The 17,033-nt window shown below is 34.4% G+C and overlaps 1 protein-coding gene across 1 annotated transcript; it reads left to right on the top strand.

The window, feature by feature from the left end:
* The first annotated feature begins 436 nt into the window (after positions 1 to 436).
* LOC113514367 (tRNA pseudouridine(38/39) synthase) lies at positions 437 to 16,221 on the top strand. Its single transcript, XM_026898445.3, has 9 exons — positions 437 to 611; positions 687 to 814; positions 12,033 to 12,234; positions 12,523 to 12,692; positions 13,734 to 13,939; positions 14,244 to 14,391; positions 14,575 to 14,727; positions 15,438 to 15,625; positions 16,100 to 16,221. The coding sequence occupies exons 1-9, from the start codon at positions 540 to 542 to the stop codon at positions 16,150 to 16,152; spliced, it is 1,320 nt and encodes a 439-aa protein (XP_026754246.1). The 5' UTR covers positions 437 to 539; the 3' UTR covers positions 16,153 to 16,221.
* Positions 16,222 to 17,033: the final 812 nt, after the last annotated feature.

The raw sequence follows: 17,033 nt of genomic DNA, 5'->3' as shown, positions 1-17,033 counted from the left end.
CATATACTAAGGTCTACAATCTCTTAAAGTGGTTAAAAATTCAAGTTTCTAAATTGACGCAATCAAAAGATATAGCCGTTTATGTTTTATTTATATCGCATATTTTAACTTTCGCTAAGTGAATCAAAACCTATAGGATACTTCCCATTGACCTAGAATCATAAAATTTGGCAAGAAGCCAATGTGTAGTTATTTAATATAAAAAAAATTATTTGATAATTTTGTACGAAACCCTCGTTGCGCGAGTCCGACTCGCACTTAACTGGTTTTTTTCATTGATTTGGCTTCTGGCTATGTATTGTCCAAGATTGCCTCTAAGAATTACGACGGCAGACCTTAGACAAAGAGTTTGCTATTCCTTGTTTTGTTCTTGTTCTTACATTGACATTTATAATGTCAATCATTATGACATTGACATACTGTTTGGAATGAGCACAATATTTCAGTTTCATATTGTTTTTTTTATTTTTAAAATAACATAGTTAATTAAAATATTACATAAATTAAAATAGTACATATATAGAATATATCATAAAAAAATGGAAAAACTTCCTCCAAAACCAAAGAAAAAAAATGTTACCAGAGAAGAGCTTTTAAACCTGGATAAAACAGTAATAATTTATTTTAAACAGTTATTGTAACCTCTCGTTTGCTTTTATGTACTGTATATTTCATGAATTTTACAGGAATTAGTTGAAAGACTGATACAATTGGAGGCACACAATTTACAATTAAAGAATATAATAGCTAAAAATTTGAGTGATCAATCTGAAAGTGAGGTAAATTTGAAGAAAAAGCCTTTTGATTTCACCAAGTAAGTCGGTCTTATTTTTGGTCTATCATGATTTTTATCTAGAAACACCTTATTATTATTTATACTATTATTATTTATTTATATTTAGAATTTTTTTTTATAATTTCCTCATTTATATTTGGGTTTTGAAAATATTATTAGACCACTGTATGAGTATGTAATCAATTAAATTCTATATTTTAAATTAAATATAATTTACTGTTGTATAATTTAACACTTAACACATACACATTTTCTGTCATTAATTGCTGTAAAATACTTCCCTACTATTTAAACAATTATGAGATAGTATTAATTATATTTCTAAATTCATTTGTAAATATGTTGAAAATACTTAAAAATGTACTTGTTGTTGTTAATGTTCCGATTCCGGTTATTAATCGATAAACACGTACATTAGTGAGCTCCGCAAAACATTTATAAAATCAGTGTAAATTGTCAGCAAACAACTGTGATTCTATAAACACTCAACACAATAATCACCAGCAATTACAACCAAGAAGTGATCAAACTGCAAGTACCAATACTTATGCGAAAAAACTTCAATTATTTATTTGTCCTCATAACCTTTGAAGTGAAAATCAAGCGTCAAATCAAGTGAGTACTACCTACCCACAAATTATTGAGAAAAGCATACATCAAACGATAGGTAACTTGTGACAATTAATAATTGTACTGCAGTGTTGCTAACAAAAAAAAAAAATCAAAAAATTGCCTATTGTGTGACCATAATCCAACTTAAGTTACCCTAAATTACCAAAAAAGCTCAAAAATGGACCAAAACGTTTTGGAGTTATTACTAACAAAACTTGATGAAAAATTAATTCAACAAACTTATACAATTACTACAGAAGTTACAAAAAGCGTTATGGTGGCATTAGATGAAAAAATAAATACGCTAATTGAGGAAAATAAGCATTTGAAAACTAAAGTAACATATTTGGAACAAAAACTTAAAACTATGGAAAAAGAAAAACGAATGAATAATTTGGTCATTTTTGGAGTCCAAGAAAAAGGAAAAAGTAAGGGTGAACTTGTTGATTGTGTAAAAGAAATTATAGAAGAATCGGGTATTCCCTTAGATAGCCAAGAAATAAGTAACATTTATAGGATTGGAGCGCCATCTACTAAAAATCGACCCCTTGTAATTTCGCTTACCACTGTATGGAAAAAACATCTAATATTGAAAAATAAATCTAGTCTTCCCTCAAGCATTTACATTAAAGAAGATTATACTAAGGAAGTGCTAGAGGTACGAAAACAGTTACAACCCAAAATGATAGAAGAGAGGAAAAAAGGCAATATAGCATATATAAGGGGAGATAAATTAATAGTAAAGAAACCAAATGATACGAATAGAGAGAAAAGAAAACGTGAGAAGACTGGGTCTCCTATTGCACAAGTACAAAAGAAGTTAAACGCAAAAGCTGCTTCACCAGAAAAGTTAATTGCTTCAAGTTTAAAGGAAATAATGAAACCAAACAATTTATTTAATTACATAAGAGGAAGATCAGCTTCAGTGTCAGAAACCCCAAAAAACTAGAAATGTCAACCTGGAACCAAAACAAGGAAAAATCTAGAACTAAATATAAACAAACATCTGAAAACCGCACCCCAAGCCGGCTAGTCACCGTGGGGGAAGACGACTACTACCCTCCAAGTATTCCACCTAAAACACCATTACACAACAAAAAAAATCCGAAAAACGATAATATAACCATATACATTGCAACATATAATACCCTCTCATTACGCACCAACGAAAGCTTAGCGGAATTGATGTTAGCATTGGAAAAAATAAACTGGACAATAGTAGGAATGAGTGAAGTTAGACGATTGGGCGAAAGTATAGAGGATCACAAACAGTTTGTATTTTATCATAATGGAGACACACCAGGACAATATGGAGTAGGATTTTTGATAAGTAAAGAACTAAAGGGATATATAGATGAATTCATTGGTATATCAGAACGTATTGCAATACTAAATTTAACTTTACCACACACCAATATGAAGTGGTCAATTATACAAGTTTACTCGCCAACAGAGCAATACAACAGTACAGAAATAGACTCCTTCTACTTCTTGCTTTCAAATGCAATACACAAATATACATATAAAAATTTAATCGTGATGGGAGATTTTAATGCCAGAATCGGAAATAGAAAAGGTGGGGAAGAACTGATATTGGGTCCTTATTGTTCAGGAAAACGAACTAGAAACGGCGAAAAACTAATTGAACTGGCATATGAGAACAACTTAAAAATACTTAACAGTCTGTACAAAAACAGAGTAAATAATAGGTGGACATGGATATCCCCTGATGGTCGCTATAAAAACGAGATCGATTATATACTAACCAATAGGAGTAAAGACTTTGAGGACTGTAGGACCATAAAAACTCTTAACTTTAATAGTAATCACAGAATGGTAAGAGCAAAATTAAACCTAAAAATTAAGAAAGATAACAGACCCTTTAAAATTAAACAATCAAATCAAGTAGAATCAGTGAATACAAAAGACTTAAACAATAGGTTAATAGATTTTATAGAAAACACAAAACAATTAAATACTCAGGACAGATACGATAAACTACAAGAAATCCTGAACAAAAGTATTGTAAATCGAAAAAATGATAAAATCCTTAAAATAAAATGGCTAACAGCTAAAACAAGAGAAATGATACAAACTAGAGCTAAATTACTAACTACAACTAATAAAACAAAAAAAGTCAGAAATGACATAACTGAGATTAGTAAAAAAATTAAGTTAAATATGAGGAAAGACCGACAAAATCACAGATTAAAGACAATGGAGGAATGCATTCAGAAGACTGGGGGCACAAAAAGAGCCACAAAACAATTGTTAGAAAAAAGGGATTGGATACCAAATATAGAAGGTGATAACTGTAAATCCGCAACCAAAAGATCAGATATACTTACAATAGCTACAAATTTTTTTCAAAACTTATATTCTACTAAGAGCTCTAATATGCAAAAAGACTTGACAAAGCAAAAGGATGTTCCAGAGATCTTGCTCATAGAAGTCGAAACAGTTATGAAATCTCTAAAGAAGGATAAAGCTCCAGGTCCTGACAATATCAGTAATGAATTTCTTATTAACAATAAAGATACTCTTACACCAATATTTACACATATGTTTAACGACATATTAAGAAGTGAGTCAATACCAACACAATGGACTATATCCACCATTATATTGTTGCACAAGAAAGGGGACAAAAGTAACATGAATAATTATAGACCCATAAGCCTTATGTCGAACATATATAAAATCTTTATTAAAGTTATTTTAAACCGCATAACCAAACTATTAGACGATAACCAACCAAGGGAGCAAGCAGGTTTCAGGAGTGGGTATTCAACTTTAGACCATATCCATGTTGTCAAGCAACTTTTCGAACAAAGTAAAGAATACAATATCACCTTTTACTGCTGCTTTGTAGACTATAGTAAGGCTTTCGACACCCTCGAACATGAGGCAATTTGGTATGCACTTAAAAATCAGGGTATTGATATTAAATACATCAGAATATTGAAGAACATATATGGAAACAGTAAAGCAAAAGTAAAGCTAGAAAAAGAAGGAAAGGAATTCAAAATAGAAAGGGGAGTAAGGCAGGGTGACCCCATATCACCTAAACTTCTGACCACATTCCGTATGGTGAGTGAGGGAGTCCGGAGGCCCATCCTATACCCATCCCCTTCCTTATCCTAAAATCCTCCCCCAACTCCGTCCCCCCATCTTTCAATACCATGGCAGTGGAATTTAAAAAAATTAACGTACCCCAGGGAGGTACCAGCAGCCATGTTGCTGGAGAATCCTCCCTCGAGCAACCACGCTCGGGCTGCCCTGCGTATTCTGGGGGGGGCAAAATTCCGCTCTATGGGACCAAGGGCAAACAGAGCAAGACTTCTGCGGCATCCCCTTTGCTCAATGTGAGCCTCTGTAATATTAGGGGAATTCATTCAAACCTGAACGCTGTCCACCACCACCTAGAAACGGCGCGGCCGGCATTGCTCTTCCTCACGGAGACACAGATATCCCCTCCTAACGAAACATCATACCTGACCTACCCGGGGTATAAGCTTGAACATTGTTTTGTTTCGCGTGCCGGTGTATGTGCGTATGTCAGAGAGGATATCTGCTGTCGACGCCTTGGGACTCTTGAAGGTACGGACCTGTCCATTCTATGGCTGCGCGTAGATTACAATGACCATCCCCGCATCTATGCGTGCCTATACAGGTCCCACAGCGGTAACACTGAAACCGACCAACTAATCGAGCACGTCCAAATGGCTACAGATTCCCTGCTTGAGCAGATTCCTTCCGCTGAAGTCGTGATTGTTGGCGACTTTAATGCCCACCATGCCGAATGGCTTGGTTCGCGTACAACCGACTATGCGGGAAGATCTGTTCATGACTTTGCTTTGGCTTATGGTCTGACACAGCTTGTTTCCTCGCCTACGCGAATCCCTGATGTGTTGGACCATTCACCTTCACTGCTGGACCTTCTGCTGACCACCCACCCAGACAACTATGTGATCTCCGTCGAAGCCCCGCTTGGATCGTCGGATCACTGTTTGGTGCGGAGCGAAGTGCCTCTTACGAGTCCGACTCCACCTCGTTCTACGGGTAGACGTCGCATTTGGCACTACAGGTCGGCAGATTGGGATGAGATGCGGATTTTTTTCGCATCTTACCCATGGAGGCAGGTTTGCTTCACACTGGATGATCCCGACGCCATTGCCGATTCCATTGCTGATGTGGTGCTTCAGGGAATGGAATTATTTATTCCTAACTCTGTGGTGCCCGTCGGCGGGAAATCCCAGCCCTGGTATGGAGCCTCCTGTAGAACAGCATCTCGTCTGAAACAGGAGTGCTTCCTAACCTGGGCTAAAGGTGTGGCGTCGCGAGATCCTAACACCAGTGCTCTTAAAAAGAAGTATAACTCTGCCTCTAGGTCTTTCAAAAGAGTTATAGCCACAGCGAAGTCAGAGCATATTAGTAGAATTGGCAAGAGACTGGCTAGTTTGCCCTCTGGGACTCGAGCTTTCTGCAATGCTATTCACTAAAAATCTACCGCAACGCTGCGCCCGCCGACGAGCTCTAGGCTGATCAGCCTTGCGAACGACCGTGGCTACAGCGCTGCGGTAATTGGTATTCACTAACGTGTCAAACCTCATCGACGAACTGTAGGCTGTGATAACTCGAGGCTGTGCGCACGGACGAGATAGGGCTTGCAACAAAAACCGTAAAATGAAACCGATAACTGTAGAAATATAATATTTTATTGACAAATGGAATGTTTTATTCAGTTTAGAATGTTATTTAAATAAATATTATATAAAATAAACATAAATTTATACATCAAACATTTGATTTTGTTTTTTAAAGTTAAGATTTGTTTGAATACCCTTGCTTCCATTGCCGTAAAATAAACAAATAACACTTATACGTAGGTACGTAGAGAGTATTATATTCCTTGTACTTAACATTCCAGAGGCGCACTTTTTGTATTTGTTTATTCTCTTTTAAAAATAATTAATAAAATTAACGTAACTTTACCAACGTTTTATAAGTTTGGATGTATCTATCAAATACGTAAGTAAAATGTGCTTTTTATTTACTTGTACTGTTTTTAAGGTTATATTTTTAGTAACTAAAATAAATGCATATCTCGTAACATGCCATGAAATGAGGTCCCTTCGCAAAGTAGTCGGAGATGCTGATGGATTATATAAAGAATCAGACATGGCTTGTGACAGGACATACACGAACAGAAAAAAGGATTAATTATATTTTTGTGGAGTATCTTAAATAAATAACTAATTTATAATTTTAGAATTATGTGTCTAATTGGTCTTATTGTTATTTTTAGGTCCACGCCGTCATTTGACTGACAGTATCCCGATGACACTTATCTCCTTCACAATAGCAGCCTCAACTAGAAAGAGAGTAGTCTCACAAAGATTTGTTGCCACTGAAGAGCACCGAGTAGAGACAGAACAAATTTTGATAGAGAATCAGACAACACTAGTTCATATCTTATAGCTAATGAATGAGATATGACTAAATTAAAGTCAGCCATTGTACGATTTAATTAAAAATTTTTTAAAAAAATTTCAAATAATTTTTATTCAATTAAATTTAAAATATTATAAATGGTAATTCTTTATGATTCTACCATCCATTGTGAAGAAGGGGAGAAACCTCAATTTTGGTTTTTAAAATACTAATAGATTTTACAATAATACATTTCTAAAAATATACACTGCCAAACATAACAAGAGTTATTGGAATTATTAGTTAAATCAAGTTCATTATTGAAAATATAAGATTAAATTATGTCATTTAATAGTCATTAGTAATTTTGAAATATAAGTTTCATCTTATATAATTTTCAAATAAAAACACAATTACAATAAAATTTTATAATTATAAACTTGTTTCAATTTCAAATAAATAATTTTTAATGAATATTTTTTTTAATTTCTTACTCCATACTAGTTATAATATGAATTAATTATAATAATTTTAAATTAAAATATACATTTACAACATAATATAATATTAATTTTAATTCACAGGTAGACAAAAATGTAACAATAAAAAAGTATTTGAAAATAGTTTTAAGATATAAGTACAAAAAGTATAGCTAGCTTATTTTGACTACAAAATTTTCTTTTGTGCTTCTTCATTTTGTATAGATGATGTAACTGCATCATATTATCAGCATATCACAAACAATACAGCAATACACTACTATTATTGTGGCTGTCCAAGGGTTTGTGTCATGCTACTAAATGAGTTTCAAAATCACCTGAAAAAAAACAAGTAATGTTAATTATTTTTAATTAGCCACATAGCCAATCCTGAATTTATGTGTGTCATGTTTTTTAAAACTATGATTTTGAAACAATTTTTTATAATAGTTTCAACCTGAATGCTAAATTTAGTGGTCTAATTTAACAAAAATTAATTGACATGAATTAATAATTTACTACATGTTTAACTAAGTTGGTTTCTTTCTAACATATTAGACATAGTTATTTTTATACAAAACCAGAGGCCACTAAGCTTATGGATCACCTAATGGGAAACGGTTACCATGATCCATGAATATTTGTAACACCAGAAGTATTATTATGCATACTAGAATACTTGTTACACACCATTATTAACTAGCTAGTTGTTCCCTACACAAACATCTGCTGACACAATTAAGCTTGTCTCAATAAAATAAACAAGTGCACACAATCACTGCAAAGTATTCTTTTTCCTGCTTTAAATTTATTTATGTACCTAATACCATCAATTAATAAAATTTAAGTTACAAACCTTTAGCTTTAACAACTCTCTGGAACAGGCATACATGGTGACAATTCTTTTTCTAACATATTGATTAATTCTTCAGAAAGTCGGTAATGATGAATATAATCCACATCACATAAAGTTGTTGATTGTCGGCATTTCTTACAATCATTTTCTATTTTAGCTTCTTTCAACAAATGGGTCATTACACATAAACGGGCAGCAATCGTTTTTAAACACAAATTGATAATTTCAATACAATTAATAATCACAGAATTCAAGAAACAAATAAATATATTAGATGAATACTATGCAAACAGCGTAGAAAACAAAGCTTTTGAGTTTGACATAAGAAATCGAGGCTGTAGGCTAGGCTGTCGGCGAAGGCGAGGCTGATTTTTGTTAGTGAATACCAAATACTATGGCAAAATGTCAAATCGCACAGCCTTGAGTAGTTCCCGTTTATGCCGCTCGTCTTTGAGCTCGTCTTTGGGCGCTAGTGTCGCGTCTTAAGAATTAGTGAATACCATTTCAATATTTCATCGCTGCGTCAAGGCTGATGTCTAGGCTGTTTGCTTAGAGAATAGCACTACTGGTCTCTTGCCAAAGCTGCACAAGGGAATTTCTGTAAGTCATCTTTTCCACCTTTGCGCAGGGAGGATGACTCGTTGGCCCAGAACGCTAAAGAAAAGGCCGATCTTCTTGGATCCATCTTTGCGTCAAACTCGACATTGGATGACGGGGAGAAACCACCACCGACCATCACGTGTTGTAGGAGCTCTATGCCTGACATTAAATTCACGCATAGCTCAGTGCGTAGAGCACTTTTCTCTCTCGAAATCCATAAGTCGAGTGGGCCTGATGGTATTCCTCCAATTGTGCTTAGGACGTGCGCACCAGAGTTGGCTCCGGTTCTTACGCGTCTTTTTCGGCTTAGCTACTCATCGGGCATAGTCCCAAAGTTTTGGAAGACTGCTCTGGTGCATCCGATCCCTAAAAAGGGAGATCGCTCAGATCCAGCTAACTATAGGCCCATAGCTATCACTTCCTTATTCTCGAAGGTTATGGAATCCATCATTAACCGTCAACTGCTCCGGTACCTAGAAGAGCACCGGCTGATCTGTGATCGCCAGTATGGCTTTCGACAGGGACGTTCGGCCGGTGATCTTTTAGCTTACTTAACACACCGATGGGCAGTGGCAATCGAGAGTAAGGGAGAGGCCTTAGCAGTTAGTCTGGATATTGCGAAGGCCTTTGATCGGGTGTGGCATAGAGCGCTGCTTTCAAAGCTACCTTCATTTGGGTTGCCTGCGAGACTGTGCATTTGGGTCGCCAGTTTTCTCAAGGAACGTAGCATTAAGGTCGTAGTCGACGGTGCATGCTCTGATTTAAAACCTTTGAATGCTGGTGTCCCGCAAGGCTGTGTACTATCTCCGACTCTGTTTCTTCTGCATATCAATGATATGTTACAGATAAGTAATATTCATTGCTATGCGGACGACAGTACAGGAGATACATTATATACCGGTCATGCAAAGATCTCGCGGGCACATACCGATGAGTGCCGGAATAGACTTGTGTCTGAAATCGAAACTTCACTCCATCAAGTTTCGATCTGGGGTGAACAAAATCTTGTCCAATTTAACCCCAAAAAGACACAAGTCTGCGCGTTTACCGCAAAAAAGACGCCGTTTGTCGTATCTCCTCACTTTCAGGGCACTTCCCTTGATAAAAAGTCAAGTCTAGGAATTCTGGGCGTTGATATATCTTGCGACGTCCAGTTTTGCGGTCATCTGGAGGAGAAGGCTAAGATAGCTTCCAAAAAGTTAGGAGTGCTCAATAGGGTGAGACGATATTTCATGCCAGAACACCGCCTGAAATTATATAAAGCCCAAGTCAGGCCGCATATGGAATACTGTTCTCACCTGTGGGCAGGAGCGCCACAGTACCAACTCCTTCCGTTAGACCGCATTCAAAGTCGGGCGGCTCGAATTATCGATAGTCAACGCCTTACTGCCCGACTTGACCCATTGAAACTGCGCAGAGATGTTGCGTCTCTGTGCATCTTCTACCGAATTTATCATGGGGAGTGTTCTGAGGAATTGTTCGGATTGATACCTGCTGCTGATTTTCACCACCGTACAACCCGCCACAAACTAAAGTTTCATCCCAATCATCTGGACGAGTGGCGGTCTTCCACCGTGCGTTTTTCAAGGCACTTTCTTCCACGCACAACCATTCTTTGGAATCAACTTCCAGCAGCAGTATTTCCGAACCGATACGACAACATAACCTTCAAGAAAAGAGTATATTCCTTTTTAAAAGGCCGGCAGCACACCTGCAATGCCGCTGGTGTTGTGGGTGATCATGGGCGGCGGTAGTCACTTACCATCAGGTGAGCCGCATGCTCGTTTGCCCCCTGTGTTGTAAAAAAAAAAAAAAAAAAAAAAACTTTTCACTGCAGTATTAGAAGAGATCTTTCGTCAACTAAATTGGGATGAGTATGGACTATTAATGAACGGGGAATACCTGTCACATCTGAGATTCGCCGACGATTTAATTTTATTTTCCCCAACAAGAGACAATCTACAAGTAATGCTTAATGAATTAGATAAAGAAAGCCGAAAAGTAGGTTTGGTTATGAACAAAGAAAAAACAAAAATTATGACAAATGGGAAAAAAGGGGAAACTATCTGCATCAACAACAAAAAAATTGAATATGTAGATGAGTATGTATATTTGGGTCAAATAATTTCACCAACAGACTTAACTACAAAGGAGATTGAAAAACGTATAGGAAATGCCTGGAAACGATTTTGGAGTCTAAAGGAAATACTTAAAAGCAAAATGACAAACACAGCCTTAAAAAGTAAACTATTTGAAACCTGTATTTTACCAGTTCTTACATATGGTTGCCAAACCTGGGCTCTTACCAAATCCCACTTTAAAAAACTACAAAATTGCCAGAATGCCATGGAAAGAAGTATGATGGGGATAAGATTATCAGACAGAATTAAAACTAGCACAATTAAAAAACACATAAAAACTAAAGATGTTACAGTCACAGTTAAAAAACTTAAATGGAAATGGGCAGGGCATACAATTAGAGGGAGAGATAAATGGAGTAAAAAGATAATGTTTTGGTACACGAAAGACAAAAAAAGGAGAAGAGGAAGACCACACAGAAGATGGGTAGATGACATTAGGGCTGAAGCAGGGGGTATTTGGACAAGAATTGCTAGTAATAGAGACCATTGGAGACAGTTGGAGGAGGCCTTTGCTAATAAGCAAACAGACAACAGCAATTAAATAATAAGTTGTTAATACATTGTTTTTTAAAAAAAAAATGTCTGAATAAAGGCTTATATTATTATTATTATTATTATTATATATATTATTATTTATTTATATTTAGAATTTTTTTTTATAATTTCCTCATTTATATTTGGGTTTTGAAAATATTATTAGACCACTGTATGAGTATGTAATCAATTAAATTCTATATTTTAAATTAAATATAATTTACTGTTGTATAATTTAACACTTAACACATACACATTTTCTGTCATTAATTGCTGTAAAATACTTCCCTACTATTTAAACAATTATGAGATAGTATTAATTATATTTCTAAATTCATTTGTAAATATGTTGAAAATACTTAAAAATGTACTTTGTCAAAAGTAATAAATAAATAAAGTAATTATTATTCATGTTAATTAAATTATTTATTTTTATCTATAAATAAAAAATGTGTTTTATCTTCTTTAATCAGTTTGTGTTAACTGTATCAATTCCAATGTAATTTTTTTTTAATACATATTTATTTATGCAAGGATTAACAAAAATAATTCTAATTACATTTCTTATGGATAATTGCCAGATGTCATTATCGCCGAATCCTACTTCACATACTCTATTTTGGCTGGAACTATCAAGGACTAGCTGTACAGGAAGATTCAAACCAGACAATAGAACATCACCTTTTCAATGCTTTGTCAAAATCATGTCTGATTCAAAGCCGGGAAACATCACAATATCATAGATGTGGACGGACTGATAAAGGTGTCAGTGCATTTGGACAGGTGAGCAAAATAATACTATAATACTAGACAATTACAACATCATGGTTGGACTAGTATTATATTGTTCATTCCGTCCCCTATTAATTTTTTTTTTAAATAATATACAGCTGTTACTCACTGACATTGTAGTATTCTATGCATATTTTTTAAATTGATTACGTATTTATTGTGTAATATTTGTGTTCATCCATATCCACAAAGAATAATATCTCTTCTTTTTATAATATTTCGATTTATAATACTGTATATGAAAATTTTTAATAAAAATATTAATTTACATAATTTCAGGTAATATCAATAACTCTTCGAAGTAAATATCCACCTGAGCAGCAGCATACAGATAGTTCCATTTCAAGTGAGATGCCATACTGTAAGATCCTAAACAGATTGTTACCAAAGGAGATCAGGGCAGTTAGGTGGATGCCAATACCAGAAGATAAACCTGAGTTTAGTGCTAGGTAATGATCTATAGTTTTCTTGCAAATGCCTACAATTTTTAATACCACTTAAATATAAATTGTCAATACTTATAATGGAAAGTGGTAACCCTAATACACTGGAAAAATCATGAGATATTCAGGATGGCATTATGTAGTAACCAAGTAATTTGTCAAGCCTTATCACTATCTCTAATCTTTAAAAAGCTTTTAACTACTACTTCTCATTTTAATATTAATTAATTTTTTGCCTGCCACTTCATATACTTAGTTGTAGAAGTATGAAAAAACCAATGAAGTAGACCACTTCTAAATAAAACCTAATTTTAAGTTAGACCTACAACCTACACTGTGAAAACTGCTTCCAATTTGGTACAGTAGCTGTTACGGGAACAAACATATAGACAGACAAATTTCTAAAATTATTTGTCTTTTATTAGTCTTTTTAGGACTGTTATTAATAATTATAGTCTTATTAATTTTTCGTATATATCTTCCAAGTACAGACATCTCTTAGTGATATTGTTTTATTATATTAGTAAGATGTGTATCTTAATTATTTTAATTTTATTTGTGAAGTAACTAGCAATTTTGTTTACAATCGCTAAGACCATTATATTTGTCTATTCATCCAGTACTAGAGACACACTCTTTATTTCATACAGTTTAATACGGCCTTGTAATGTAGCTTTGGGGACATTTAAGTATTATACCGTACCATAATTTTTTAAGTTCCCTTCCCCCCCCCCCCCTACTCCATGTAAAGCACCATAACATTTTTCTGTACCTCTGCCATCCCTAAACGTTACCAACAGTAACCATTTTTACCTGCAAGTTATGACAGTATACTGACATACTATATAATACTGACAACAAAAATGACATACAATACAGTCAAGAGCCTTGTTCTTAAGTCGAGAGATTCCTCATAAAATATTTAAGGGGTTGCCAATTTGGGATATTTTAGTTGCATAATTTTTTATTTAATTCAAAAAGAAAACAATTATGTTACAACGTAATACTTGAGAAAATGATGCAATGACTAATGTACTTTATTTTCAGATTTGATTGTAAAAAAAGGCAATATAAATATTACTTTCCTCGCTCATCACTAAACATTGCCGCCATGCAGGACGCTTGCAAGCTCCTACTCGGTTCTAACGACTACCGCCATCTTTGTAAAATGGATGTCGGTAATGGAGTTACGGAGTTTCGGCGGGAAATCTTTAGAGCTGACATTACTCCTGTAGCAGATGAGAGCAATGATCGTATGTAGATAAAGATAATAATTTAACAATAAACTAATGCGTTATATTTACTTTTGAAATAAGCCAAGATTACAGAACGTCTCTTTCTCCTAGACCTATAAAAAAAGAAAAGTTATCCCTTACAAAAACTTATTTCCAATACAATGTTATATTTAATAATTTAATATTTTGTTTAGAATTAATTAATAAATTAAAATAAGATAATGAGTAAATGATTGTAAATTGTATTTAGACGAAGTTGTTGGATGTTATTCAATGGTAATGAAATTATTTGCCACTAACAACTATTTAAATATTTCTTCAGCAACAACTATGTATTGCCTCATCATAGAAGGGAATGCATTCCTCTGGCACCAAATCAGATGTATTATGGGAGTGTTACTTTTGGTAGGACAGGGGAATGAGACACCTGAAGTCATAGCAGAATTGCTGGATATAGAAAAAAATCCCAGGTTTGTTTAACAGTGCTGTCATTATCTATACTATGAATTGTTGGTTACATCTGTAATTTTTAAGAGTTGATTTAGTAAATATGATATTAACAAAGTAAATATAATTGTCTGTAAGTATAACTTTTTTTCTGATAACGTATAAAGTTTCATGTACAAATAAAATAATAACTCGAATGCTTACAGGAAACCCCAATACAATATGGCGCTGGATGTACCGTTAAATTTATTTCACTGCACATATGAGTTGGAAGAAACAAACAAATGGGTATATGACAAGGATGAATTGAGATGTGTAATATCACATTTACAAACAGAATGGACGTTGAATAATATTAAGTAAGTTTTTTTTTTAAATAATAGTGATATGATTTTTTGGTTCTTAATATGAATTCATTAAATGATCAATCTAGTGTATGGTTGAATATCCATTAAAGAACTGACTAGGACTAGAGTACAATGATGTCATTAAAAATAAGATAGTTTGTATTGTGTAAAACTACACAAAGTAAATATGAAAAAGAAGTAACTATATAGTCAATTTATTTAATGCATGGTATTTCCTAGCGAATATACCTTAATGTGCCGTGTGCTCCCGACATAGAGTAGACCACCCCTTCCTTTCTTGTGTATGAATTGTGTGAATGGGCAGCAGCATTTCTTTTAAAACCACCAAAGCTTAATTGCGGTTGCTAAACTACCTACCAAGTGTGGCAACAACTAACAGAACTCTCTGTTTAGCGGTGGATACTGGCTGATATAAAAATAAAAATAGATGTCTCAGAGGTGTCAGCCAAAGAATGAGGCTCGCAATATCGTGTATTCTAATTACATTATGTGCTTACTTACCTACCTACGCATTTCAGTTTTTACGAGTGGCACACACTAAAATTGATCCCCCTCCCTTACCGGTACCCGTAAAATTTTAAATAATTTTTATGCGATATATTGAAATAACAAAATAACCAATCTTTGATGTTCTTATATAAAAGTTAATGTACAATATAAGAAAAAGTATATTTTGTGAATTACATTTTTTTTTATTTCAGAACCACCATGATAAAAGATTCAATACAGCAATTAGAAATAGAATATGCTAAACTTTTAAATGGCTGTAAAATGGACAGTGACGAAATCGATGAAAATGACAGAGATAGAGTGATATCGTATACTGATTGTTTAATACAGGGTGTCAAATCTAGAGTATATACTCCTCTTTTGAAAAGAGAAACTTGTTGTAAGTTTATTTTTTATACAGCTAAAAATGGAAAATAGAGGTAACCATCCGTTATAAAATACCACCTTTGACTTCACAAAATGCATTAACGCTCATGGTACCCCTTATGTGCTGCCATTTCTAAACTGTTATGCCCCCGTCTCCTGTAATTTCAGTGCCATATCTCATCCATCAAACCGAAACACAGTTATGCACGATTGGTAGCAGTAACTATTATTATTACAGTAATAAGGCTGAATTTAAGAAATGCGATATAAAAATAATACTAAAGTCTAGAGGATGGTTCTCATAAAATAGGCAACGTTTAAATTATCTCTTATTAACTTTTAAACAAACTTTAAATTAATCCGTAACGTTCACGGCTTTTCAACTTGACAGTTGTAAATGTCTTACCACAAATCACTAATAATCCTACCTAGCATTTAGTCTCAAGAAAATCATTGAAATAATAATGTTATGTTTATTTCTTTTCAGCAAGTTTAGAAGAAATGATCGAGTTTTATAAAAAGAAAAGAAAAATAACGTAAATAAAGGAAATCAGAAATAGAATGTTGTTTTAATTAACAAATTATGGTCAATAGGCAAAATGGGAATTTATGATAGAGTAGTTTTTTTAATGGGTCAAGATGGGATAGTGCTCTCGCCTGTGCTAACGGTATACTATAATAGTGGTGCACCAGTAAAGGATGAAACGGTAAGGATGTCAGTTGCCAAGACAAGTCAGTTGCCCCATCGTGACGAATTTGCCAGAAATGTAACCACAATGGTTTCCATGGAGAACAGCATGGAGATTGACCTAACATGGTACACTGCCCAATATTAGCAATGTACCCTATATTGCTAATAATGGCCATTGACCATTACTAGCGATCCCTCCCTCCATGGTAGAATACTAGGTATCAATGGGGTTGTACAATAGTACTTTGTCAATTTTTTTTTAGTGAACGGTACTTAGGTATGGTGTAGTGTATACAGCGCATAACATTAATATAAAGTCAGGGGCTGTGGAGCGCTACTCTTACGCTTCCAAAGAACCTGCATCGAATGCGGCGTTCTCAAAGAATGTACCCCTGAAATCGGCATTAAAACAGGTAATTAAAAACTACATTGGTGTATGGTTTTCCCAACCTTTGCTAGCGGAATACCCTGGCAAGGTACCAGTGACATTTCGTATATAATATGATACATATATAATAGGTAAGAATGAAATTAGGTTAGTTGACCCATCATGACGAATTTACCGGGAATTAATCACAACGGTTGTCAAGTTGGTAATGTCGCATCAAAACTAAAGGTAAATTTCGTGATTTTACTGGTTTTAGCGGCGAAGGGAGCACAAGATTTTGCTGGAAGAAATCTCTTATTAGAGATAAGCTCGCCTTTGTACATTATGTTTATAATGAATTGT

The sequence above is a fragment of the Galleria mellonella genome, unplaced genomic scaffold, assembly GCF_026898425.1.
Source record: "Galleria mellonella isolate WM207_F2 unplaced genomic scaffold, CSIRO_AGI_GalMel_v1 utg172, whole genome shotgun sequence".
In the NCBI taxonomy this organism is placed as follows: domain Eukaryota; kingdom Metazoa; phylum Arthropoda; class Insecta; order Lepidoptera; family Pyralidae; genus Galleria; species Galleria mellonella.
Note: the sequence above shows the minus strand (reverse complement) of the source record. Positions and strands in the feature narration are given on the sequence as shown.

What these genes read in the sequence shown, in the direction of transcription:
- LOC113514367 (XM_026898445.3), top strand. Translation starts at nt 540, where the DNA reads ATGGAAAAACTTCCTCCAAAACCAAAGAAAAAAAATGTTACCAGAGAA. An exon ending in AAACCTGAGTTTAGTGCTAG is followed by an intron (nt 12,693 to 13,733) that starts GTAATGATCTAT and finishes CTTTATTTTCAG; the next exon opens with ATTTGATTGTAAAAAAAGGC. An exon ending in AGCAGATGAGAGCAATGATC is followed by an intron (nt 13,940 to 14,243) that starts GTATGTAGATAA and finishes ATATTTCTTCAG; the next exon opens with CAACAACTATGTATTGCCTC.